Consider the following 26701-nt stretch of genomic DNA (forward strand, 5'->3'; position numbering starts at 1 on the left):
TAAAACTTTAGTCATTACTGGGGATTAAAAACACTACATTCCTCCTTTCATTTCCCATTCCTGGAAAGGAACCTATTTCTCTTAAACCACTGACCTGTGAAAGACAGAAACACATTCCTGTGTATTCTGCAGCTCTATTTGTACATTACTCGGGCCTTAGGTCATGTAGGTAATTACTGATTCATTCTTACCAATTCTATGCCTGTCTAAAATCTGGTGCAGACTCAGACTGAAGGCCTCAAATATTGGGAACCATTACAAAATCTTATATTTTTGGTGTGAAATAAATCAAGACAATTATTTTACTAAATAAAGGAACTAATCTTGTAATTATGAGATGCCAACTACACTCTAGATATACTCTTCTCTTCCAGCATAGTGTATTAGTTTAACAAAAGATGATCCTGAGTATTACTGCACCAATATTTAAGCTATTTTTCCTTTTACTTCTACAAAAAAATCTTGCTGTTGATGCCCTGTACTTCACTTTTTGAATAACTAAATATAACTCTTTAAATAATCTGCTAACAATCACAGAAAATCTAGAAATCCTAAATTTAAACCATGGATTAGAGGGGAGTTATTTCAGGTTGAAGACAGAATTCACATGCAGTGAGAACATTTATTAAAAATAATGCTGGCTGCAAATCTTGTCATCCCAGAACTCCTTAAGAATTCAAGTTTATAATTACCTGAACAGTTCTGGTTGGAGAAAAATTGAGGGGTAGGAAGGATCAATGATGTGAAAAACATATCCCAGTAGTCATAAGGAGGATTTAACTTTTCAGAAAAGAACACAGATGGGTGGCTCTTGTGGTGTTTTGATTGAGATGTTCTCATTTTGCATAATCTTTTCTTACAGAATTTTAAGAAGTCTGGCAGAAGGAAAGGCACACACCATGGGAAAATAGCTGCTTAAAAAGATTCAGGAAGCAAATAGGCAGAAATCATCAAAATTAGTACCATTCAGTCCACATGTTTGTTCCTTGTCCATCACGATGGCCCGTCTTCTCCTTAAAGCATTTTGAAGGTTATTTGCACCATAGATAATATGGGGATGGGGTGTTCCCTCCTTCTGTGGATGCTTTTTAATGGGCTCAATGAAGTAATCCCCATGGGGCAGATGGAAATATCCAGTCTGAAAATAAGCACAAAAGAGTTCAGTACTAGAAGTCAAAAATAAATACATTCTTCATACCACCAATCCCAAGCCTTCCCCATAAGCCAGTCATTACACTGGAGAAACAGGAACACAACAGGTTTTCAGTATTTATTTTGCTGCATACATTTAGGCTGTTTCATACCTCACAGCCACTACAGTCCAAAGGGAAATGGGAAAAATATCTCCTTCCTAATAACCTGAAACTGAGGCAAAGACTCTCATATTTTTACAAAGCCACTAAAAGGTGAAAAGTTGATTTGCCAAACATGATGCACGAGGAAGAGCTGCATCTTGTTCTTCTGGTGTTTTGCATCCACTCCCCAGAGATCAAGACCAGAATAAAAGCTGTTTCATAAGTGCAAATCAAAATTCTGTTCCCAGCTGCAGTCCCACAATCAATTACCTAACCCATCAGATGGGCTGGACAGTGTGGTCCATGTTTGGCTCAAACTATAAACCCTCACTGGCCCCGAGGCCAACGGTACAATGGAAGAAATAAGAAAGTTTCTTATGAATTAGCAAACCATTAGGAACATCCCGTATATCAGCTAACAAAGACTGCAACACCACATGCTGAAATTTTTGTATCAGCCTTCCTGCTCTGCCTAAGCTACAGGACTCTTGATACCCGTCTGGACTGCACAGGATCCTTTTACACCTCACTCTGCCGTGATCCAGGACTCAATTCCAACCAGGCATGGCCCTGGTCCATTGTGTCTCAGCATTTTGACAGGGACTGCAAACACTGCAAACCCATCATATTGCCCTATGTCAAGATACATGGAGCAGTATTAAACCTAAAAGCAAAGGATCTACTGACAACCCAGACCACACTGGGGATGTGACAGGAGGCTGGGGTACTCCAGTCTTATGGCTTTGCTTCCTCCTCACTTTCTGGCTGTGGTCAGTGCATCCCTCTTAGCCCATTCTGGAAGAGAGAAAGAAACGCAGTAACACTGTTCCTGCAGCTGCTGTATTCAAACACAGAACGACAGACAAATTTTAAAATCTTTTTAAATACTCCAAGGCCTTAGAGTTTCTCTGGATTATTGGGAAAACCAGTATGAGGGTAAGGATATGAAAGGAATCACATGAATGGAAGGAAAGCACTCTTACAAAACTAAAAAATAATCATGGGCTCTACGTACAAGGAGACAAAGGGCAGCTCAGTGAGGTACCTTCTGCCTCCACACTGATTGCCACAGACCCAATACCTCCCACAGAAAACTGGTACAAATAAATAACTGTGAGTTGTCATTTCAAAGTTTACCCAATAGTTCTCAAGATCAGAAACTCTTTCCAATAGATGTCAAAGTTTTAAAGCCAGAGGCTGATGTTGGTTTGAAGCTCTGTTTATACCCCTAAAGCATCAAAGGTTCAGGACTCATAGTCACATGTGTTTGTTCATCTGGGATTATAGCCACTGCCTGCATGGGTTTTGTTTCATTTTTAAGAAAAAAGGAGACTTCTGATTATTACACAACATACAAAAAAATGCTCAGGTTTCTTTTTAAATCATATATCAAGGCATATGACCAGAGTCACACTACAGAAGCAGCAGTTTTATCCATGTTCACGTTGGATAAAAGTGTCAGGAAAGAGTGAATCCATAGAGCGAGAATGCATCTACAGTGGTCAGACCAGGGAATCTATGATGTGGCTTTCCTCGTTCTGCTCAGGGTCAATGCACCTTCACAAATTCTTGTCCATTCCTTTCCATTCCACAGAGTTCAATCTTTCTTAGATATTTGTAATGCGTGACTGGATTACTTGATTACTCTGGGGGGTTTTAAGCCAGCTGGGACCAAGAAGAATTAGCCATCTTCATTTGCAGACCCTGAATTTTACAGCAAGTGGCAGTAGTTGCTGGATTATTGTGCCAAGGTGTATCTGCAATAAGAAACGTCAGACAATCCTATAAAAGGTGAAGTAAACCTATCAGTGGTAACCTCACGCTCCCTCATCAATGTTTACATGTTAAAATTCTGCTACTTATCCAAGCTGTGTGCAGCAGGGAAAAAAATCAAAGCTTCATTATATGAATATGACTGTAAAAGGCCATTTCCAGCACACAGGGGCTTTCCAAAAGCTTCCAGAGACTTCCAGCACTTACTGAACTCTTGCTTTGCATTTCCATGTTCACCCTGCACAGGCTATCCACCAACAAATTAAATGCTGACACTAACTGAGACCAAAGAAAATAAGATCAATCTTCACATTAAACTTACTTCAAAACACTAGGGACTGGCAAAATTCCCTTTGCTGATTAAATACATCTTTAGTTTTGCTCTTCATAGCTGTTCTTTTCTGACTCACAAATATAACAGCATTAAAGTCCATCAAATTTCAAGCTATGTAAATACAATATAAGCTTTTTCTGAGGAGTTTGTAGCTTCACCTGCTTTTCAGTGCATTCACACAGCCTCAGAATACACAAAGGAGAGCAGTTATGAAAGCCTCATCAGAAAAAAGTCATCCATATTTACATTTATGAAAGGGTTTAGTTATCACCACAGAAAAAAAATTACTGCAGGTAAGTTTTCCTCATTTGAACTTCCTTATGAAAAGCTATCATGTAATACAGCAACAGAAATGATCAGAAAACAGGGGTGGGGTGTGTGTGTGTTTGTTTGGGGGGTACAAGTTTCTCTCAAAGCCTACAGGTGAAAATCTACAAAGCTACCACAGTGTTTTTTGTAAACTATTTTTCTCCCCTTTTTCAAATCTTATTCTTTGCCCTCAGATTCTGACATGCTGTAGCTGCTAATGTTTACCATACTGTATTTGGGACTGGTGCTACATCTCTTAATGGGATTTTTAATTCATGTGCTTCTTTATTTTGACACAAACAGCTCCCTGAACACATCACATCTCCTACACTGTGTGTCACTCACCAAAAGGACAATGATGATCCTGGGACACTTCTGACTTAAAGTGTTTAACCAACTGTTTTGATTTTCAGTAGACTCTGCATGTTCCAGTGGAAAGCATGTATTTTTCACATATTTCTTTCAGTCAAAAGCTTGGGGTTTGTCATTTATTCTGTCAAAATACATTTTCAAGCATATTTTTTTCAATTAGTTCCATGTGGGAAGCTGAAGCTGAGTCCTGTGGGAAAGGAAAGAGTAGCTCTACCCTTGGCTATGGTTTTGAAATTGCAATACTAACCCAGACAGCAGGGCCTGGATTTAGTGGGTGCTTTTCAGGAGAAAAAGGGACAGTACAAAACAACAATCTGTAGTCTTAAGTTTCTATAACTGAGTATGTTGACAAAAAAATATATCTGTAGTGAGAACAGTAACTTCTTGAAATCAAACAATATTTCTGACAACAAATTTCATACAATATTTTTGACAACAGGACAGTGACAGAATCTGAAAATATAGTGACTTTTAGAAGCACCATGAAACAAAAATAAGAGGACAAGATCCTGGTTTCACCTTTACAAGGTTTATGGTTTTACCTTTAGGTACTTTGTTCCAGGTGTTTATTATAACTGTAATACATGGTAAAAGAAATCAGGTTTTAATACAAGAATTGAAGAAAAAATTGCAATGTATGAAAAATGCATTACCAGAGAACTGCAGCTGCAAATAATCTAAACTGAGCTGGTGAAGTAAATGATCTGTTAACATTACACACGCTGAATTTATTTTAGCTAATAATTTTGTTTCTTTCTGTATGTCTCTTTTTTCCCAGGGATCTTTCTTTTTTAATTTCTCATCTGTTCCTATTTCAGCCAAAAGAAAAATCTAGCATCTATATGAGATTTTTGACTACATCCTCAGACAGAGCTAGAAAATATACACCTGGCATGATGTTGCTCAGAACAGAAGGAGGTTGGGGTTTTAGGTACTGAGAATTTGATCAAAGACTTTTATGAACACCACCCACAGAAAAGGAGAGCACTCTAACACACTTCTGCAGAAAAAACCTACACTTTCACCACAACTTAGTGAAGAAGGTGTTGTGATATTGAAACACAGCCTTGTAGTTTAACGTAGCTTTGGTCTGAAATTAAAATAGCTTATTTTTAGGACAAGGTAAGTAAAAGAACAGAATACTCTAATTCCATAAGATTTTACTTTGTTTCTGTCACACTTGCCATAGTATCTTAGGAACTGCCAGAAAACTGGCAAGAGGTGCAGAGTTATGTCCTGGACAATGTGGGCTCAAAAAGTTCAGACACAGAGGATAGGGGAAAAAATAGCCAAATATACAGCAAGATGGACTTCTGTGGAAGAAAATAAGGTATCTGGAGAGGAAAGACTGTCTGACATCTTCCAGTTCCCAGGTTCCTAAGGGACAGACATCAGTTCTGGATACTTCAGAGAGATGGCTCTTGCTGGCTGGGAGCATATCCTCAGCCAAGGAGAGAAGTCAAGTCTCTAGGGCCATGTCTATCAGTTACTATGCAACTGCTTAAGATACACAATCACTCAGCTGAGAGCCTTGGCAGAGAATCAGTACTCTGGGTTATAGCACCAGCTTGTTGGTGACCACACTCAACTTCATTCTTTCTCTTCACTCTTCCTGGATGAAGGTTATCTAAGTCTTAAGAAGCTAAGGCATTAAACCCCTCCAGCTTTTATAAAAACATGTAAGAGAAGCAAACAGTCCAAAACATGCCTTCATTTGCTCCTCTGCTGTGCCCCAGGTACGGTTCATTAAATAATTCTGAATCAGGTGTCATTTCTATGGACCTTGAACTCACTGCAAGCTTTACATCTCACACAGAATCTGAAGCAGCCTAGATACACTCATTTCTACTGAAAGAAATTCTCTGTAAAATTAATCTTCTGTAGAGACTGCAGCATGCTCACTTGAAAATGTACAGCTTGGAACACTTAATTTTAAAAGACATCTTTGTTCATGCTTCATTCATGTCATGGCATCCTCCACTACCATCTTTATTGTCTATCCTAAAAAAATATATTACTTCTTCTATTTTCTGATTTTAGTAGAAAATAAACAGTCCCGGTATCTTACTCATATGAGTGCCTTTTTGCTGCAGCTATATTTGCATTGTAGAAATATCCAATCTTGTTTTTTCATTGCAGATGATCCACAAATGACAATAATTGCCTGGCCATGAAGTTTCTTTGAGCCTTGTTAGATAGCATCTCTGCAGGTTTGAAATCCAACAATTCATGAAGAACATGAAGTTCCTACATCTCTAACTGTGCCCAGCAGCAGTTTCATGCTGTCCAGCTCCTTTCCACATTCTCACTTTATACTTTTCAAAATATGCACCATTGGGTCCAAAAAGCCAAAACTGTCCTTCTTTGCTGCATTTAAAGCTCAGACACATGATTAAATTCCAACAGGATAAAACTTTTTTGCACACTAGTGTACTAGCAACTGGACATTTTTATGGTCTTGAAATAGCACAGATAGTATTTAATAAATTTTACACTGCTCTCAGTGCTGGTTATAGTAAGCTGAAACAAGGTGTGTTTGCCACACACTGAGCATCCACCAGGTAGATGCCATGGCACAGTTGATTCATAATTCATTAACTCAAACACAGGTTCAACCTTTCCTCTATTTACCGCTGTGATTTTCACACTGCAGCTGAGACAGACCACCAAGGACTGCCTCAAATCCAGAGCACTCTGAAGATCTGAGGTTCCTTCTGTCAGTATTTCCTTGTTGTTCAGCTACTGCTGAGTCCCCTGGGTCTCTAAAAAGAAGGCCACAGTTCTTTGAGCTGCCTGGTCTGTCCAAGGACAGTGAGGTGACACCCCACCCGCACAGCCTGCGTCCATGGCGCCTCGCCAGTGCTCTGAGACACACAAGTTACATCAGTTGAAGATATTATCTTGGGAATTAAATATACCCAGATGAGTCCTCTTGCAAAAGTCAGCTAGGTCACACTGGCATTGCATCAAGCAAGGACTATGAAAAACTAATAAGGTCTCAAGCTCTACCTCAGGGTGAATATAACAGCAAACTACATATAAATTTGAAAATCAATCAGATTGCTATCCAGATTGAAGGATGCTCTTTGGTAAACAACAACGTATCTTTTATGAGTTTTTTACTATTCCTCATATTTATGCTTTCCCCTCCTCCCCTGTTTTTATATTGGAAGGTTTATTGGCAAGTAGGGGGGGAAAAAGTAATAAATAACCCCTCCCCCCCGTTGCTCTTCCAAGACCAAGAGGCTTACTTAGACTTTACTCCCAAGAGGGTGAGGTTATCAAGTTTTTGCTTCATTTGGGATCAAAAAACAACTCAGGCAAGGGCTACTTTTCTGAGACAAAACAAAGAGTTCGCCCAGTTCCTCCAAAGACAGTCTGGGAACGACGAAAAAGCAACAGCTGTTTTCTTCACGGAATGTAGTCTTGGACTATCTCTAATTTTTCTAATCAAAATTTTCAGAAAGCACTGTATCCAAGGGGCTTATATTGTACAAACTGGGGATTTTTATCTCATTAATATTAAAACTGCCTTTCATGAAAGCGCAAATTAACTATGTAAAAATAGTTTGTACTTCTCAGCATCTGAAATCCCCTCTGACACTTCGAAGGAAAAGTTTTGAAACTTTGATTTGGAAGGCAGTACATTTTTATAGTTTGCAGGTTATGTTTGATGATTTAAAGCCTATCTAATGCTGAAGAGTAAAGATTTAACACCAGATTGTTAAGAGTTTCTGTGCCTAAAAAGTGCTTTCTATTAAGAATGAAAAGACAGAAAAGAGGATGCACAAGGCAGACATGATCTCTCACAGAGACAGAAAGCACTATGGCTGTTTTGGCTTCCTGGTCACTTATATTCTAAAATTAATTTCAAGCCAGTGAGCATGACAATGTTAACACTGCAGAGTTCAAACTTTATTAGAGAATAACTAAATGCAAACATCTGATCAAATGACAAGTGGCTTTGTTTCTATTGACAAGAATTGTTTGCGTAACTGTGACCTACAGGACCCCCAGTCAACAGCCAGAAAGCAGAGATACAAATGATGACAGCTGCCACAACGTGTGCAGATAGATGGAAGAAAGCACAATTATCCCATTTTCCAGTGGATGAAAGTCTATCAGGAACTTTACTCCTCCCAACAGCAGAGCAAAGGAAGGTCACAGCCAAATGTCTTCCTCTCCACAGAAATTATTCTGCTTGATGAAAAAGAAGTCTGTGAGGAAAAGCAACATCAGACTGATCCACCTGTTCATGCTCTTCTCCTCTCTTCACTGTGTTCAGCCCAAAACCAAGAAGCAGTGTCAGGAGCAGACCGGATATTTTAGGTCTTCATTTTTCACATAGGATTCTGCCTCTCTTTTCTCCAAATTCATGAAGCTTCACAGCACAAACAGAATGAATTTCAGCATGCCATGGAAGGGTCACGCCATCACTTATCATCAGTGTCATTTCAAGGTGACCTTAAAGATGGCCAATACTGATGCTCTCAGCCTCTTCTTTACTTACCACCCATGTTTCCAATGCCTTTCCAGAAGGTGACTTCCCATACCAAAGAAGCAGCACTGACATGGGAGAATCTTCTAATGAATCCATGAGGAGTCATGGATTCTGCTCAACAACTGCAGCTTGAAACACACTGCCCCTGTTTCCAGGGTGGTGTGGGAGGCAGCTGCTCCATTTGCTCTGCCCAGCCTTGTGACAGACAGCCTGCGAGCCATGCTCAAGCTGCAGCTTGTTGTGCTACCCCTGGGGAGGAATGGAGAGGAAAGGAGCTTATCAAAACCAAATACCTTACAGAACAGGAAAATTCAGTCCCAGATGTGGGCAGCTGTGGCAAGTGAATGACACATCACACCAAATGGTTATTCTGCATCACAAACTAGTTTACATTTAGAAAAGGACTGAAAGTAGTAACTGGGATGTGGAAGGAGAGGGGAGAAGAAATTAAATGAAACTATAAAAACAAGATTCAAACTGAGATCCAGGACTTGCAAGACAAAGTGCAGTCTCTAGTACACAGCTTATGCTCAGCACATGCCATTCTGGGAACCAGCATCATGGTAATTGGCAATCACCACAGATGTGCTAAACTCCTTCTAGCCTGGGGCAAAGCACATGCCAGTCACTTGACTTTCCTGGTTATTTCTGTCAGCCTGAGAAGGGAGAATGATGTGTTTTCATGACTGCATCTGGCACACCACCACAAATGTTTTTACAACTCTCATATGAATCCTAGCTCCTTCTCATACATACCACAGCTGGAGGCCGATCTGATTCAGCACTGGATTCAAGTCAGTTTAAAAGCACAAAGCATTTGAGTTAGCTTGGAATGTGATGTAGATCCCTCTTTGAACCCTGAATTCTGACTGAAACCCATTCTTATTAATATGAGAGATACAGTGCACACATTGGTATATCATCAAATTTAGCTGTGCACACAAGACACTACATCTCACAGGCAGAAAATTAAGTTCTCTCTCAGAGCTGCAGAGAGATGACCTATACTGTGAAATACAAGCTGTGCAAAAAGCCCACTCCAGTAAAAGCAAAAGCCTGCAAGACAAACAAATACTCCTCAATGTACTAACAATCAAGTTTCTGCTCAAAACTCAGCAGGACATACTCAATAAAAACCAAATCAAATTTGACACAAAACTAGTAACTCAGTAAACTACTTAGACAAAGACTAGCATAAAAACTCTGGTAATTTCCAGGACTCTTCTGGTGGGAGAGTGATCTGATGAAATGTCAAGAGTGTCTGAGGTGATGAATACTTTGAAGCGCTTCTGAAGCTGGTGGGAAATCAACAAGTTCAACACCTTCCAGAGGAAGTCTGTGTGTAATAAGCACCTGAAAAGGCTGGAAAACAGCCAACATGGGGAAGCAGCAAGTGGCACACACAGTCTGGACTGTTCCTACCTCTTTGCCCTAGCAAGATAAGGTAGGGAGCTTCCAAACAAGCTTGCAGGAAACAGAACATTTTTTCACCCAAGTCAGGAGGTTCACATCCCTCTTTCCATGCTGGGACCCCAGCTCTGGATGCAGAGCTCCAGCTCAGGTGTCACCAGAGCAGAGCAGAGGGGCAGAATCCCCTCCCTCCCCTGCTGCCCACGGGACTCTGGATGCAGCCCTGGAAACAGCTGGGTTCTGGGCCAAACCTGTCTCTCCAGTTTAGAAACAAGGATGTCATGTGGCACAGTTCAAATGCTTTGCTCAAGTCCTGCTAGATGCCACAAAAAACTGGAAATCAGAAATGTTATCGAGAGGTATCACAAATGGCTGGATAAATCTACGTATGGAAGATTAGTCCCTCATATTTGAATAGAAAAATACCACCTGCAGCTCAGAAACAGAATGTATGTCAAGAAGATACTCCTACTTTCCAACCTTCTCCTATGCCTCTTGCCAGGAATCTGTTATTGATCATGATTTCCTTCTGAAAGTCAGTCACACACTCAACAAAGCCAAGGGTCTGGAAAATTAAAACTGTCCATCAAAGAGGAAGTCTCAATCTGCTGCTCAGATGCTGTCTTTGCAGAAGCTTTTTCAGTAGAAAAAGAGGCTTTCTTAGTTGAGTGCTTCTTTACTCTTTTTGCAGCCCAAAGGGCTTGTTTCTATCGTACCTTTCATGCTCCAGGTTTCTATTTCCTTAAGCTGTAACATCAGCCTGAGATACCCTCCAGGGAGGTCACAGCAGAACATGTCCACACCTCTCTCATGTCAGACTAATCCTTCTTGTCCCAGACTAACTATGGGGAAAGCTGGGCTTTTGGGCTGACCTTGTACTGCCACAGGTCTTAAGTCCTCATGCAAGCAGCAACCACTTCTTTTAGATGTATTCATTGTACAAACCATTCTTGGGAAATACATTTTTGTCTGCCTGAAAAAAGAAAATGTCTTAGTTGTATGGCTCACCCATGAGTTCAAAGGATCAAAGGATACAGTTTCAGCCTAAAAATTATTCGAGATTTCCATTTCACAGTTTTGATACGTGTGGGGTTTTTTTTCTTTGTAAACTACTTCTGTAAAAAAAACACGTTTTGACAGTTGAAAAAATTATTGGTCTTATTTCAAACTGACAAGAATTAGACCTTCCATCAAAATCATTCTTTATCTGCAAAGAGATTGGTTTTGGAAATACAACACTTTTTGCAATAAAAGCATTTTATTTTGTGGTAAAAGCAGCAGTCAGCCTTCTAGGTTTGAATGCAGTATGCCATAGCAGTAAAAAAAACAAAAGACCACAATAGAAAAGAATTGAGCTATTTATCTGGAGAAAAAATTGCAATAAAACATTCTTTGGAACCAAGCAGGTGAGGAAAAGTATTTTTCTACGATAATAAAAGGGTTCATTTTCTTTCTGTTAAAGTTTCATTGTCTTCTTTTGCTCACAGCATGTTAAAGTTTTCTCTCTAAAACTGGCATGTTTTGATATCCTCATGATGTACCTCCCAGGAATTCAGAAACCATGAACACCCCTTAAAAAAAAAGGCACAGATGTTCAGCTTTTCTAAGAATTCAGCTGTTTGTTCCCTTAGGACTTTCAATACTTTTTACATGACACTGATACAGTGATACATAGGGAAACATACAAAAGAATAAGGAAATACTTTTTGTACATATAAGAGAGATGTAGTCTGCAAATGACACATGTTCCTCAAGATGTGCCCATGATTCTGCACAATAGAATGTTTTACTAAAGAAGTTTACATAAACACAAAATATACCAAGCATCTTCAGCTGCTACTCACCATGAGTCTTACTACTAATCTAGGAATACTAAAAATTCAAAAACTTGATAACATTGGAAGAAATAGAAGACACTAAATAGTACTAGTAGTCCTGACAGAACTTTTAAAGAGTTCTTTAAAAGAGAGGTGTATTTGACTCATAAACGTCATAAACAAATTTATGAAGGAATTCTGGACTGAATCATTGATATTTCACAACTTAACTCTCTAAAACTTGAATGTAGAAAAACATTACATAAAATAAGCAATTCCTTCTGCTCTCATTATCAGCTGGAGTTGCACAGATAAATACCATACTTTTACTGCAGAAAACTTTTCAACTGAGACATGAGAGTGTGACCTTTTGAAAGACACATTCTCAAATGAGGGGTTTTTTTTCTACAGGATGATGCCAGATCCTTACAATGCCACTGAAGCATCAGTAATGGAAATGCTATCATTGAGAAACAATGTTTTTGCACAAGAGAGGGGAAAGCCTTCTTTTGTGTGTGAGTGTGCATGGTTTCCTCTCCAAAACTATTCAGGCAAGATTCTCTCAAGGTGCTGTGTTTCTTTGTCAGTCTTTTTTATTTCTCCTCTATGACAATGCAAACCAGAAAATATACAACTACATCCCTGGCTCTCAACGTCATTGATTTATTTGCAGCAGGAATGGACCTGACAGCCTGCATCACACAACAAACTACATGTGGATTCCAAAGGCAATGAATAATCCCCTCTAGGCTCAGATGAAAACACATGCTTTGTTTCCACCCCTTCTATTGTCAATCTAAAATATGCTTGATCATATTCTATGCTCAGTACTCGAAACGTAACTGCACTTACAGGTCCTAAACTCAAATTTTGTGTGAGAAGACATTCTAGACAGATTCTGCCAGAGCAGAGCCAGAATTGCAGAGCTGGTTTAGTGCAACTGGCAGTTAAAGATCACTTTTGGGAGGCTTCTTTCCCCAGTGCTGCTGGCTGGTTTCCAACAGCTACACCATCCAATCTTAGACCAGGATACACTTTCTTTTGTCCTTCCATAGCCAAAAATAGTTGTTGTTCAGCAGGAGATCTCTGGCTTCTGCCTGATTTTCTTCAAAACATCAAGACTCTCTTGAATCTTTTTACAACAGGGCTGCCCAGTGCTGAGAGGACAACAGCCACCCTCCAACTGTGCCTGCCCAGACACTGCTCAGATCTCTCCTCCTTTGGCTCCAAACCTCCCTGTGCACTTACTGCCCAGACTGTCCAAAACCCCATGTTTGGCTTCCCCGCATAATGAGATCCCATTAATTTAGCACAGTCTTTGATTACTTTCATTGAGAACCATTAGAAAAATATATAAAGATACGATGCTTTTATCTTTGGTCTCCTTAGTTTTCAGTCTTCTCTCATGGTTTCTTCCATAGTTCAAGTCTCAGCCTTTATGTTCTGAGGCTCCAGGGAAACTGTTCAGATTTGATTGTGTGACGTCCTTAAACAATAATCCTGCTAATTCAGGAAGTGTGTAACACAGCTGTAGAAGTGGAAAATTAGCTCTAGCTCCACCATTTGAAACCATGTTCTGCTCTCAGCCACAGCAATGTGTAGTGGAGAAAGGAAGCAAAGGAGGTATAGGCAAGATACAGTTACGCACACACAGAGATCAAAATCAAGAACACACAAAACACTAGAAATACAACAGGCATCTCAGTAGGATCCCTACAATTACAGAAGATTTGAGCAACGGTGCACTACAGCTACAATAGAAGTGAGAAAAGACCTCTTAGCACAACCAATCCTCAACTTGGAACAAACCTGATCTTTGTCTCATTCTACTGGTAACGCATAAACACAAATGAGTCAGTTGAACTGAATTTGCAGCTCTGCAAATGGAACATTTGTTGAAAAAATATGTATACGTAGTAGGCCTTTTCAAACTGTACAGAAACTATTTTCCTCTGCTGCCACAGACCTTTTAGAAATATCATACTCTTGCTTGCATGTGTGCCTGTCTATGAAAAAGAGACAGACACAGAGAACATCAGCCAATATTACTGATTCACTAATACAGATTCTTCACACATAAGGAATCCACATGGAATTTTTGGACAATAGAGTGAAACCCACAACTCCAAATTATCTGTAGGACTAACAGCAAACAAACAAAAGATTCTAACACTAATATTAGTGACATGAATACCCAGCAGCAAACACTGCCTCCTAGGTGACACACACCATCTGCACATTTTAGGGCCACTCACAGAATTGCCAGCATTTGCAGGATGGGTTTCTGAACCAAAAGGCTCAACAAACTCTCAGAATCAAAGAGAAAACTGCATACCTTTTACAGAGAGGAAAGGTTAGAACAGCAAAATGTTCTAACATAATATCATCCAAAGAAAAACATCTCTTTCCAGTCTGCATTCATCCTGCTGCCTTTTATTCTTCACTCACAGTCTCATAGCAGTTTTTGGTGATATTTATGCAGAACCTACCACAATGCCTGTGACTCAGACACACAGCACTACTGCCATGTGAATTATTACTCTTTATAACAATAACGGTAAAAATGAGTATTACCTCAAACGAGGAAGGTTTATTTTATCGTTCAGGCTCCCTATAGAGATATGGCTTGAAAAACAATCCAACAAGCAATACCATGTACATTCATTTGCCACTATGGGATGAATATGTGGGTTTACAGATCTCCCTGTGAGTCTCAGAAACAACAAAAAAAAATCCGGTTACAGCCAAAGCTACAAGCTGTTATGGGCCACATTTTACCTCTTCAGGAACTGAGCAAACTCTCTGTGTGGTAGCCAAGGCAGAGCTCATTATAAAAACATGCTTCCTATGGATCTCTATGACTGCCCACCAATTAAGGTTTTGTTCTGGTTTTTTAATGCCTGCCAGAGTCCAGGATCTATTAAACATATACAGATACACAATATACAGATGAATCAGAAGCACATCAGAAAGCCAGTCTATAAATGAGACAATTGTGTGTGTATTAAAGTTTGTCTGCCTGTACTTCCACAGACGCACTGATCCAGGACCCTTCTGGCCCTCCAGAACAGCAATCTATTAATCTCCTTCCAAACTGTAACAAAGTCTGAGGTAAACCTTTTCATTCTTATTTTGCAAGATTTACTACTTTTCAAACACAGTATCATATTCCCAGAAACATTTCACAATCCCTGTGCTGCAAACGAAACACAATCTTTTTCCTGGATAATTAATACCAGGCATCTCTGCAGGGAGTGAAAGGACAAGGCTTTCATCACAGTCCCCTCTTCCAAGAGGGCTCCCACAGGGACTTCTAAAAGGAAAGCCCATGGACTGATTTCTAATAGGGAAGCCCAGACAGAAAAAAAATCTGCAAGCAGAATAGTGAAACGCATGTGAGAAGTACATTTGGATTAATTCCTATTACATTTCTATCCAAGTTCAGACCCACTTAAGACTACAGCATCCTTCTGACAAAATCTGGGATTTTGAAAACACATCCATTTAATAAAAGGCACTTTTTGTAATTCACCATCGAAGAACAACATCGTTTTACAACATTTGGAGGAGCACACAGAAAACTTTACTATGTTCACAGATCCTGTTGAAAAATACCCCACAGTATTTTCATTCCGTGTCCAAGTGAGTACTCTTGCAACTGACTCCTCATGGTGTAATTATCCTTCTGACAGCCCTTTCACCTGCACTGGATGTCTCAGTTGTCCTCTTGGACATGACTAACTAAGTGAAAAGGTTGGGGAAGTCTGTGGTATTACCATCATGTTTTGTTTTCAAGGGCTATTGGCAGGAATCAAGTAACAAAGTTTGTGCTTCTCCTCAACTCACTTTGAAAATTGCTGTGGCAGAGTTCTACCTCTCTGAGTCTGCCATCCAAACACTACCTAAAATGCTGAGCTAAATCTCAATCATATCTTTTGGAAGGACAAGGGCTGATTCTGAGGGCTGATAGCCTGATGTGATGAAGCTTGAAAGCCTTTTCAGAAGAAGAGTTGTAGCCATCAGGGGGATTTAAGGTACTGTTGAAGCAAGTGACCTCATGACAAGTGTCTAATGGTGAAGATCTGGACTCTGGTGGGACGCGCTTCAAGACAGAGGCTCTATTGTTCTGTTCAAGCAGATACTCCAGACATCCTTATAACTGGTATATTTCCCAAATGCGTCTGGGGTCAGTGCTCTATGTGGTATTCCAGAGTGAACTGCTGTGGGGTGGTAAATGGTGAGTCAAGCTGGAGATAAGCCAGAAACTTTCTGACTTTCTGAAAAGGCAATGTTTAAGTCATGTTGTCCAAGAAATAACCTTAACGTCTTCCTTCCTTCATGCTTACTTTGCTCCTTCTAACACTGAAGTTGCTGAATGACATGGCAGGCTTGGCAGAACTCAGCCCTTTCCTCACTGAGACACCAAGGCATCTTTGAAAATTCAGAGACTGGAAGGGAATGGTCAAGCCCACAGAGAGGGCTGGGGAGCAGAAAGAGCTACTACACAAAGCCCTTAAGCTCATGTGAAGTTCTGCTGCCAGTTCCCAGAAGAAAACACAGAGTGAGGGTATTGCAACCTGCAGTGTACAGAGAAGCCCACGATTCCCATGTAACTGTGTGGCATTGGAGGACAGCAGAATGTTTTGTCAGGAAGGTCTTTTGAAAAAGGTCTTTTCCTGATCTCTGAGAAACTACTGAGCCTCACAAGCAGAATGTTCTCAAACTTTCAAAGTTTGAGAGTGTGATTTAAGAGACAGACTAAGACCCAGTGATGACTCCAACAGAACAATTTAGCTTGACAGAAGAAGTTCCCTCAAGATTATTTTTTTGTTGTTTTTAATAATGGATTCAGTCAATAGCCAGGAGGAAAAATAATTTCAAAACCTTTCATGGTAGTTCAATGCGCCAAAACCCACTTGCTTGCACCCACGGAAAGTACTAAATCACAAAGGTTTAAGAAATGGACTGCCTTTTTCTTCTTGAACTAGGAAGAAACAGCTTTCCTCCCCAGACAATGACTGCCTATGGGCAGTTCAATTGAAGATCTCTAATCTTCTGGCATTGACTAGTCATGTTTGCCCATCCCTGTTCTTCACTGACAAATCCTTTGTGACCAACATGATCAGAAGCACCTGCTCTCTGTCTGAGGTAAAGACACTAATTTCTTTTAATCTGCAACATAGAGAATGCAGTACTGGAAGTGCCTTTTTTTATTATGACTTACGCAAGTCTGACTTGCATTCTGATGCAATCCATGTTATAATGAGTAACAGAGAGAGTTAAAATAAATCAATTGCTCTTATGCCTCATTACAAAGTTTCCAGCAGTGACATGAAACAAAAAGGAGATCAAGAACATCATAAGGAGTCAGTATGTATAGCACTACCGCAGAAGGAAATATACAGCTGGCCACAAGTTCAAATCCTGACCAAACACACTTAAACAGTTATTGTGCAATAATGACCTTGTTTATGCTCTGATTCTTTCCTAAGCTATGCTATATCATAAATTGAGGGAGTTCACTGTAAATCTTGTTGAGGAAATTTCCATCAGTGGGAACTGGACTCCGGTGAATGGACTTATGACTACACTCTGAGGGTCAGTTATCCCAAGCTGAGACACAAGTCAGAAATGTAAGTTTGAAAGGGAAGAGAGATTACTGGTTGTGAAAGAAAAGGAAATCATGCCATCATCAACCCACATTATGCAGCAAAACGACTGCAGAGTCTCCAGAAACAGCTCTCAAGTAACTCAGAAGATACTCTACAGCAGAACCAAGGAGCATCTACCAATTTTGTGGCTATGTGCTAGATGACTACAGAACAACTATCAAGGAAACTACCACTTTAGTCACATAAACCAATGTCCTGCCTTAGAATTATATATTGACTACTTTTACAGAGGCTTTCATTGTCAATTTTATCCCTTTGGATCCCCTCCCTGCCCTGCAGTGTCTTGTCTCTGGCAAAGCTGGTAAAAATTAATCCCGAATTTTAAATTTGTTCTTACAAGTTGAAACACACACATACATACACAAAAAAAATTACCCTTCTGGCACTGGGCTGATTGGGGCCATTCAGCTCCACCCATAATTTAGTATTTTTCAATGTCAATATCAAACTCCAGATGTGGCACTCATCAGATCAGATGTAAATATATACCCTTAAGCTCGTGCACTCAGAATCTCTTTCTCTGTCACTGAAGAACAGGCAAGTTCATCTGGTCTGAACTATCAGTCTCGGGAGGAGTTAAACTGCACACAAAGAATTACCCTGCAAGTGTCCTCTTCACTGATCCTGTGGGTTTGGACAAGCTGAGAAGGGGACAGAGACATATTCCTTTCAATACATCTCATTTAGAGTGACCTGGGATACCATTGCAGTATTCTGTGTCCCACTGCAGCCTTCACTCTGCCACACTGGTGAACACCACCTCTTTTCAGCTGTAAAAACCTGAGTGCTGCCAAGTCTGTATTGCCGTGTGAAGTTCAGACACCTGGGGCACAACATCTTCATTTAACTTATGTAAAATTTGGCATGTGGACATAACACTGCAGCCCTACAAGCAGTACTGAGAATATTCTCTACAATATAGAGATATTCTAATCACTACATGAGGAATAGATGGAGATTCTGGAATCTGTTTAATTTCTAAATTATGATCATTTGCAGTAACTCCTCATTCATCAAACTAATGAAACATTTAAAACCATAATGCAGTGGAAGCAAAATATAGTAAGTATTTAATTAAGGAACACATATCTAAATATTCTCATTCATTTATGTAACAGAATGTCTTTGTGGAAAATTTTCCCTACAGCTTTCTGATATTTTCCACTTTTAATCTAGGTTTTATGAATTTATGATTTTCATTTATTTCCTTTTGATGACCATTTCATAATATTGACATTACAGAGGCAATACCAGTGAATAAAACACTGGACCAGAGAATTCACCCTCTGCGTGGTTCTTATGCCTCTGTGTAAATTTTTGCTGCTGTGAATAACGCTACTCAAAGAATACTACCTCCTTGTACTGTGTTTATTTCTACACTTCACAAAGCAGTCCTGTAAGACATTTAATTCTTCCATTCCATTCCAATATAGCTGAATTACACTGCTCATTTTCATCAGCAAATTGTAGCTATAATGAAATAAAAACATAACAAAACAGTTTGTAAAAATGACACTGCACAAACACTAAAATATATTAACCCTGAAAAAATGTAATTTAATCTGTATTATTTTTACTAATTCATATACGTGATGCTTATAATATGTGCCTTCTTGGTGCAGGTTAGAGCACATAGTGCTACATATACTATGTCAATTCTCAAAGAAAAAGGTATGGGACCCCATACCCCCAATGCAGATAAAGTCAGGAAACACTACCCCTTCAGACCATTCAGTTTGTTCAATTCTTAGAAACTGAAACTAGATTCTTAACATAAGAGATGCACAAGACTGTGAAAGCACAGCCAGAGTCTATGAATCTTTCGTATGCCTGAGGTTGCTGGAAGACTGAAACATGAAATCTGAGATTTGTCTGCTTTTGTTTTCCAACACTGTTATCTCAGATGCCAAGAGGAATACGACACCTTTATGAAAACTGACCTTCTTCAAAGCGTGCATAGATGAAGGGGAATTCAGTCACAGAGAATTCTGCCAGTGCTTTCCAGTGCAGGATAGCATGTGCTTGAAGCAGGGTTTAAAGAGTATGGTCTTGTCAACTGGGTGCAGGAAAATTGCATTAAAAGGGGGAGGCAATACTTAGTTTCATGGAAGTGGAAAACACAAACACATCCTAAGTGTAATGCCAACAAAGCTGTTATGTACTATGTGGTGTGGCAGATAAAAATCATTCTTCTCTAATGTACTGGCTTTTGCAGTGCTACAAAAATACTTTGGAGCAAAACACCATTTCCTCAAAGCCTTCCCTGCAGGTCCTTATTGTCCTGCAGAATCCTTTCCTAGACAGTTGCAACAACAGCCAGAACCTGATGTTTATTTATCCCTTTCAAACCCTCTTCCCTCGCTCCTTGCTAAGGCTCCCTACCAGCTTTCCAGTAATTGCAAACTGGAGTCAGCAAACAGCAGCTAAACTGGGATTAATGCAGTGCCCCACACAGCCCATGTTTGCTTTGAATTTCTGGCTGCTCCTGGAGCAGAAGAGCTGATTAGACAAACGGGACCTTTCCTGGCTATTTAGGAATTGTAACTGGTTTTAAAACAGCAACATGGGTAAAACTGTACACAGGCTTAGTGACAAGGTCTTCAATACCAGCTGCATGCAACAGACTTTTCAGAGTACTTCTTAAATTCTTCCCCTTAATTCCATTAGTTGAAATTAAGAGTTTTTACCTGAGAACAGTGTTATTTTTCGGCTCAAATTATATGTTTGCCAGTGCAATAACTTCACAGGCTGGTAATGAAAGATACTAGGAGAACATTAGAAACTCCATTAATATGAAGTGTAGTTTGTCCAAACAATTAAGTGCTAAATAACTACCAGAATGGCATTTTTATGCTAATAACCCTGTTCATGTTCCAAATTCCATCCCCATGTGTAATCATTCCAACAAAGTTGCAGCTTATTGCAGCTATACCTAATATGGCATTGAGTTCCAGATTTTGGACCTCTGCACTGTGCTTATAGGCTATTTCTGAATAAAATCCTCCTCATCAGCCAAGTTATAAAATGAATAGAAAAAGCAGGGGCACATTCCACTTCAGTTTTTTTCAGTAACTCCTTTTTCCCCAATACAATCAACAGTTTCTCAAGCCCTGAGCAAGTATTTAACCTTTCTTCAAATATCATCATAAAATTCAGAACCAGCAGTCCTAAATAAGAGTTTTCAGTAGGTGAAAGCTGATTGAAAAAAAAACTGATTCACCCACTGTTGTATTGCTCATGTAATTTCCCACATTTTTTCTTTGTGCACACTTTTTCCAGTGGCCCAACTGTACCACCCAACAGCAACATCCACACACAGCCTCTACACCTTGGTCCTAGAAACCTTTCTCCTCTCCTAGAAACTCAAATAGCTGCTGTGAGGGACACTTCTGTACAAATTTATCACCTGAGAGAAGGACAGCGCTTCTCAACCCCATCAAAGAAGAATTTTAAAGAACAAACAGCGATGATGGATAAGGTGTCCTTAATGACAGAAAGAGAATATCCAAATATCTTCAGGTCTCAGATGCAATTCTAAACTCAAACCAGCTCTCTCTAGCTGCTGACATTTGAGATGAGTCAGATGCAAATACATTCCAGCTAAAGGACTAGAAAAAACACTTGTGGTAATATTCTTCAGAAATAGCTTAATCAAAATTTTAGCTGCACATGGTTGTGGAAAATACCCTAGAGAAACTGCCTTGAATGCAAATTTGCCTTTGGCAAAGAAACACACAAGCTCAGAAGGATAAAACACATCTGCTTCACTCATTTAAACACTGTGGAAGCAGCAGGAATACCTGCACAGAATTGCCACCCTGCACCTACAGGAACAATGAAGTTGCAAAGGCCACTGAGACATTACTCATTTCTAATAGTCTTTCTGAAGAAGAAATGGTCACATTTTGCGTCAGTGGAGATCTCTTATCAATCTTAACCAGAAGAAAGGAAAAGATAAGTTTCAGTAAGTAGCACAGTCAGATCACTATAACCAGCTATCACACACCCACAAACACCCTATTTGCCAGGGAAATGACACACCTTCAGTCTCTCCTGTTGTACGGTCAACATTTTGGGAATATCTACATGGAAATAACAAAGCTCTGAAAAAAGACTCAAAGAACTTGAATACAATCTGTGCCAGTAAATGTTACCTTTAGATGTCCAACTGAAGCAGTGAAGATGAAACTAACCCCCATCTCTGAGATTAGGATGGATCTTTCCCACATCAAACTGTCAAGGAATACCTGAAAGGAACCAACATCACTTTCTGCAACCCAGCAGAAACTTACAAGAAGCATCTGGATATACCAAACGATTTCCTGCACTTGTGGGACTCAGGTACTTAAGATGCCCTTGGTCTCCCTTCTGCATCAGCAGCACATTTAGCTGCACATTTAGCTTCCTGATCTTAAACATTGTCAAAACATGTCTAAATGGGTGAAATTTAAGGTAAGAGTCTGATATCTTAACTCAAGAAAGTATGTTGTATTATCTCTGTAGGCCACATGAATAAATTGAGCCAAAAAGAAAAACAAACAAACAAACCCACAGTTTCACTAGCACTTAAATAATTTCACAGCATGTTGCATGCATGAGTTTGAAAACAATAATTCTGAAATTGCTAAACCTGAGGCAGTAGGTTGGATTCATCTGTTTAGGACCTAAACTCAGTTTCCACTCTTCCATTTAATTTTTCCTGCTCAAGTAGGCAGTCTACTGCAGGGACACTAGGGACTACCCGGTTTTCATGACTTTACAATGCATACTCACATATTCAAAAAATATAGCCAAGATATAATCACTGACTCCTGTAAAAAGAGAATTTACTCAAGTTAACAAAAGAACTCAGAAAAAATCAAGTCCATCTGCCTACCTCGCTTGTACTTTAAGGTTTTTCAGAAGTAGAGCTCAGATGTGATTTGGTTAACAATATAACCCACAGTTCAAACAAAACACATTTGAAATTCAAACAAAACATGAAGCCCACATCTATGCTAGTTTGCTTTAAAAACTTCATATAGGAGAAAAAAACACAAATAAGGTTTTTTTCAATAATACACATAAGCCACTGTGTACAACACCAACACCAACAATGTTTATCGAGTGACAGAAAACAAAGACTTTAAGTTAAAGGCTCCATTGATCCATTGATCCAAAACTGGGTAGTACTAAAGCACTCTTGTGTAAACCAGAAAAGACAAATATCTAAATCCATATATACCAAACTCACCACCAGGGCATTAAATTACATTAAGTCTCCAGTACAGCCTGGACAGATTTTCAGTAAAACCAGCTAGGAATGTAAGGTGTTTTCAAATGGCATTTTGACCCATCTCTGCCATTTATGAACATCACAAATCCTTCTCAGGTCCAGCACACTGGGTAATTAATGCATTCAGAAAAAATACAAGAAGCTGCACATCATCCATTTTGGTTTTTTTTACTGTACTGTCTCACACTGCTTCTTCTCAGCACCAGCTACTTTTGGTCCGGGATTTTTATTGTGGGTTTTGGTTTCATTTTCTTTGTAGGGGTTGGGGCTGGGTTTTTTAAATGCCTGTGCCTCCCTCTTCATTTTCATAGAGAGAACGGGTACCTTCCCCTAAACAGAGAAGGAACTGAGCTATGTATAAGCAGATAAAAGAAAGAGCAAAACTTCCTGATCATTTCCCTGCTCTGGTTCCCCAACAACTGCATATTTAAGGGTTGGGCACCACACAGTCTAAAGACATCTACAGTCAAAACTAGAAAAACTGTCTCATTTCCCAATCTGGTCACATCTGTACAGCTGCTGATGTTGGACACTCAGATAAAAGCTGGAGCTGAAGGCTGGAAAATAAAGTTCTCTGTCTCTGGGATGTTTACATTCTGAAAGCTTGGAGATTTTCCTTTGAAAAGCAAATGAAAAAAGTAAACATTAAGATCCATGTGGTCTGTGTCAGGGAAGGGCTATACAATGAAGTCCTCCTCTCAGCTCAGTGGCTTTGAATATTTCAGATGGACTCAATTTAGTCATCTATTTAGGCAGATACACCATAGATTCAAGAATTTAATTACAGATAGTAGAGAGCCAAGGCTACAGTAATTCCTGCATTTTCTCAGTGTGCCAGGGAGAAATGAAAACCTCCTGAGTTGAGCTTTGATATGGGTCACCTACTTACGGAGCACAATATTCTCCCAAGTAGGTTGTAACACAAAAGAGAAATGTTATTCCCCAAAACCATTGCCTTGACTAGAACTAACCTTGCCTTGCCTTCACTAGAATCTGCATCTGCAGCCAGGGTCCAGGTGAGATGTTGGTGTGGGGGAGCTGTCAACATCTGACAGATCCATAAAGCCTGAATCCTTTTGTGAGACTGTGACAGGATTTTACATTGCTGCCTTAATAATTGAATAACATTCAGGATCTTATCTTCATCTAGCTGGTCACCCTCTTTTCCCTTCAGCAGGACTGAATGAAAGGACACATTGTTGTAACTTTTGTCAGAATGCAATAGGTTTTTCAGCAAACACCACTTTGAAAACCATGCAATGTTTTGAACCCACCAAACTACTAAAATCCATTTCACTGAGCATTATAGACACCTTTGAAATAAATTCCTTACCTCTGTCTGTCACTAACATGGCACTATCAATGCACAGAAGTGACTGCTGTTCAAAATTCTTCATTAGTCACTTATCACAGGTTCATCATACAAGAGAATTATACAGGTGTTATACAGAATAAGAGTGTATCAAACACAGGGTGACCATGCACCACCGAACATAAGTATTTTTCAGATACTACTTTCAGAGGAGAAAGGAGGAGTGACTGTGATTGGAGCTGCCACACTGAAGGAAGGGAAATACAATCACTGACAACTGCAGGGACAGTCTATGCTCCTGCATCTCTGCAAGGAGAATATATTTCAAAACTCATGTATGACAGACTTTAAAAGAAAGAAGAAAAAAAAAGAAGGCTGTAATGAATTTCAAGGATGCTTCAGCTGGAAAATCCACTCTTCTCATACATACCTTCTCCATGCAAGCTAAAGAGCATTCACCAGTTCCTAAGTTCAGCACATAAAGTTAGGGGACTGTGACTGAGGGAAAAAAAACTAAACCAACAACTATGAGATGCAGTCTATAAAAATTATTGGAGATTCGGATTTCTCTAGATTAATTTTTACTTTTTTTTTTTACAAGAAAAATAATAAAGCGGTGCTTCTTTGAAGGTGATATGAAGGAAGGCCATCTGTGTCAGTCACGCACATCCCTTCCACTTTCTCTAAAAAGATGAGTTATTATTTCAAAGACATTCCTATACACCACCAGGTGTGAAAAGTCTTGTAGCCCAGAGCCATGTAGAAAAAACCATTTCAATTTCATTTATTACTTTCGAACACCAGAGCCACAAAGCAGGCAAAAACAGAGAGAAAACTGTGGACTTTATTAAGTTTTTGAACAGAAATGTTTATTCAAGTCAGAACTACAGTTCCAAACCATCTTTAAAGTTCAACCAGGTGACACGACTCAATCAATCAGTGTCATCAGAGGGTAACTTAGCAGCTGTTGATAACAAGAATAAACCTGGATACCTGACTATTTAATGTATTTTAGATTTCAATAAACTGCCTCTCATTTAAGACTTGTAGCAAGGCCTGTATTTATTTACAGCACGGCACAAGGTTGCAATGGGCTAAAACACAACAGCTGGTGTTGAATTCACCTTGTCCAGGACAGGAGGAAGAGTTGTGTCTGGGCTGCTGTCAGGAGGTGATGTTTGCTGGAGCTGGGCCTTCCTGGTACCTGAGGTCATCCAATCCTTGCTCATGCACCTTGACATTTGCATTACAAAGTGCAGATGAGGTGAGCTGCAATCTCTGTGATACTGTCCATCAATTATCCCACACTTCACAGAAGGCCACTAAACCTTTTTGCCCCTCTGAGTAGCAGCTAAACAGCCCTACCACCCCCATACACTCTTCACTCTAGGAATATCATTACAGAGTCTGTTAGAGTCTGTTCCCTTCATTATAGCCACCTCAGAAGAAATAATTCTTACATCTGTTATATCGAGAGCAACAACTGGCCGGCCCTCAATTATGAAACCCAATGCTTTCTACTACATATTTAGAGACAGTTCATTCTCTATTAAAAAAAATCATACCATATAAGCAGTTTTTTAAATATAAAAGTATTTATGAATAGAGCAGGAAGTCACACTTCTATTCATCTGACATCCTTCTATTCTTGCATCTATGGCTATCTCCACACTGTTCATATTAAACACCTGTAGGAGATGTTGATGGAAAGATCAAGCCCCACAAAAGAAATCCCATGAAAAATCAGTGTCTGCTTCTAATAATTTAACTTAAGATAAGAAATAATAGGTTCATTTAGCATTTTGCTGGATAACTGAGGGGAAGGAGAGACAAGAGTATTCCAAAATTAACTCTCATTTTCATTGTTAGCTATTGATGACTTTGATTGCCACACATCATTAACTAGTTCCTCGACCAAATCAAAAGCAGTAAGAAATAAAATGAGAAAAAACAACCCTGGGGCTAAACTTGAAATGAGAAAAATGCACATATTTTTAACCAGATGGTTTTCCCTCTGAGTTATGAAATCATTATTCCACCATATTAAGTATCGCTACTTTCTTGCTTGCACATGTTTTTAAATTCTAAGAAATCCTAACTGCTGCATCACCTGCAGCAGAGACTTTCAGGGAATGTTAAGAGCCAGAACATTAATCTCTCCAGTGTCAATCTGTTTATTGCACCCCAGAGTCGAAAACCCCACCAGCTCTGTTATGGTCTCAAGCATACTCAGTGAGGTCAAATATTTGTCAAGATAATTTGTTTTGGCTGGAATGGAGAAAGTAAAGGGAAACAGAAAGAAAAAGGCAAAAATACACCATTTTGTGGAGAGATGATGTTAAATTATAGAGCCTTGACTAGACAAAATATCTCATTAAATCAGTCAAACGTTAGGGATTCAGAGTATATTTTTAGGAGCCTCTAGGTATCACATAAACCTGGAGAAAAAACAGATTAGCCAATGCAAAAATCCCAGCTGTACTAACTTCATTCCTTTCAGAATGTGCAGACTTAACCCCTGCTTAAGTCAGAGATAACATCATAGCTTCCCTCCACACAGTTTTATGTGCTTGAAATACCTATGGAAGTTATTAATGAAAAATAAACATGACCTGTGCTAGATAAAGCTGT

At 39.4% G+C, this 26701-nt stretch overlaps 1 protein-coding gene across 1 annotated transcript in view; it reads right to left on the reverse strand.

Moving 5' to 3' along the window:
- Positions 1 to 26701, reverse strand: part of ADAMTS12 (ADAM metallopeptidase with thrombospondin type 1 motif 12) — a 149987-nt gene that overhangs the window by 96751 nt on the left and 26535 nt on the right. Inside the window, exon 3 of the mRNA XM_063422663.1 lies at positions 964 to 1138. Within this exon, the coding sequence (XP_063278733.1) occupies positions 964 to 1138 (175 nt within the window). The remainder of the gene's footprint in view (positions 1 to 963; positions 1139 to 26701) is intronic.

Source organism: Prinia subflava, chromosome Z (assembly GCF_021018805.1).
Source record: "Prinia subflava isolate CZ2003 ecotype Zambia chromosome Z, Cam_Psub_1.2, whole genome shotgun sequence".
Classification (NCBI taxonomy): Eukaryota; Metazoa; Chordata; class Aves; order Passeriformes; family Cisticolidae; genus Prinia; species Prinia subflava.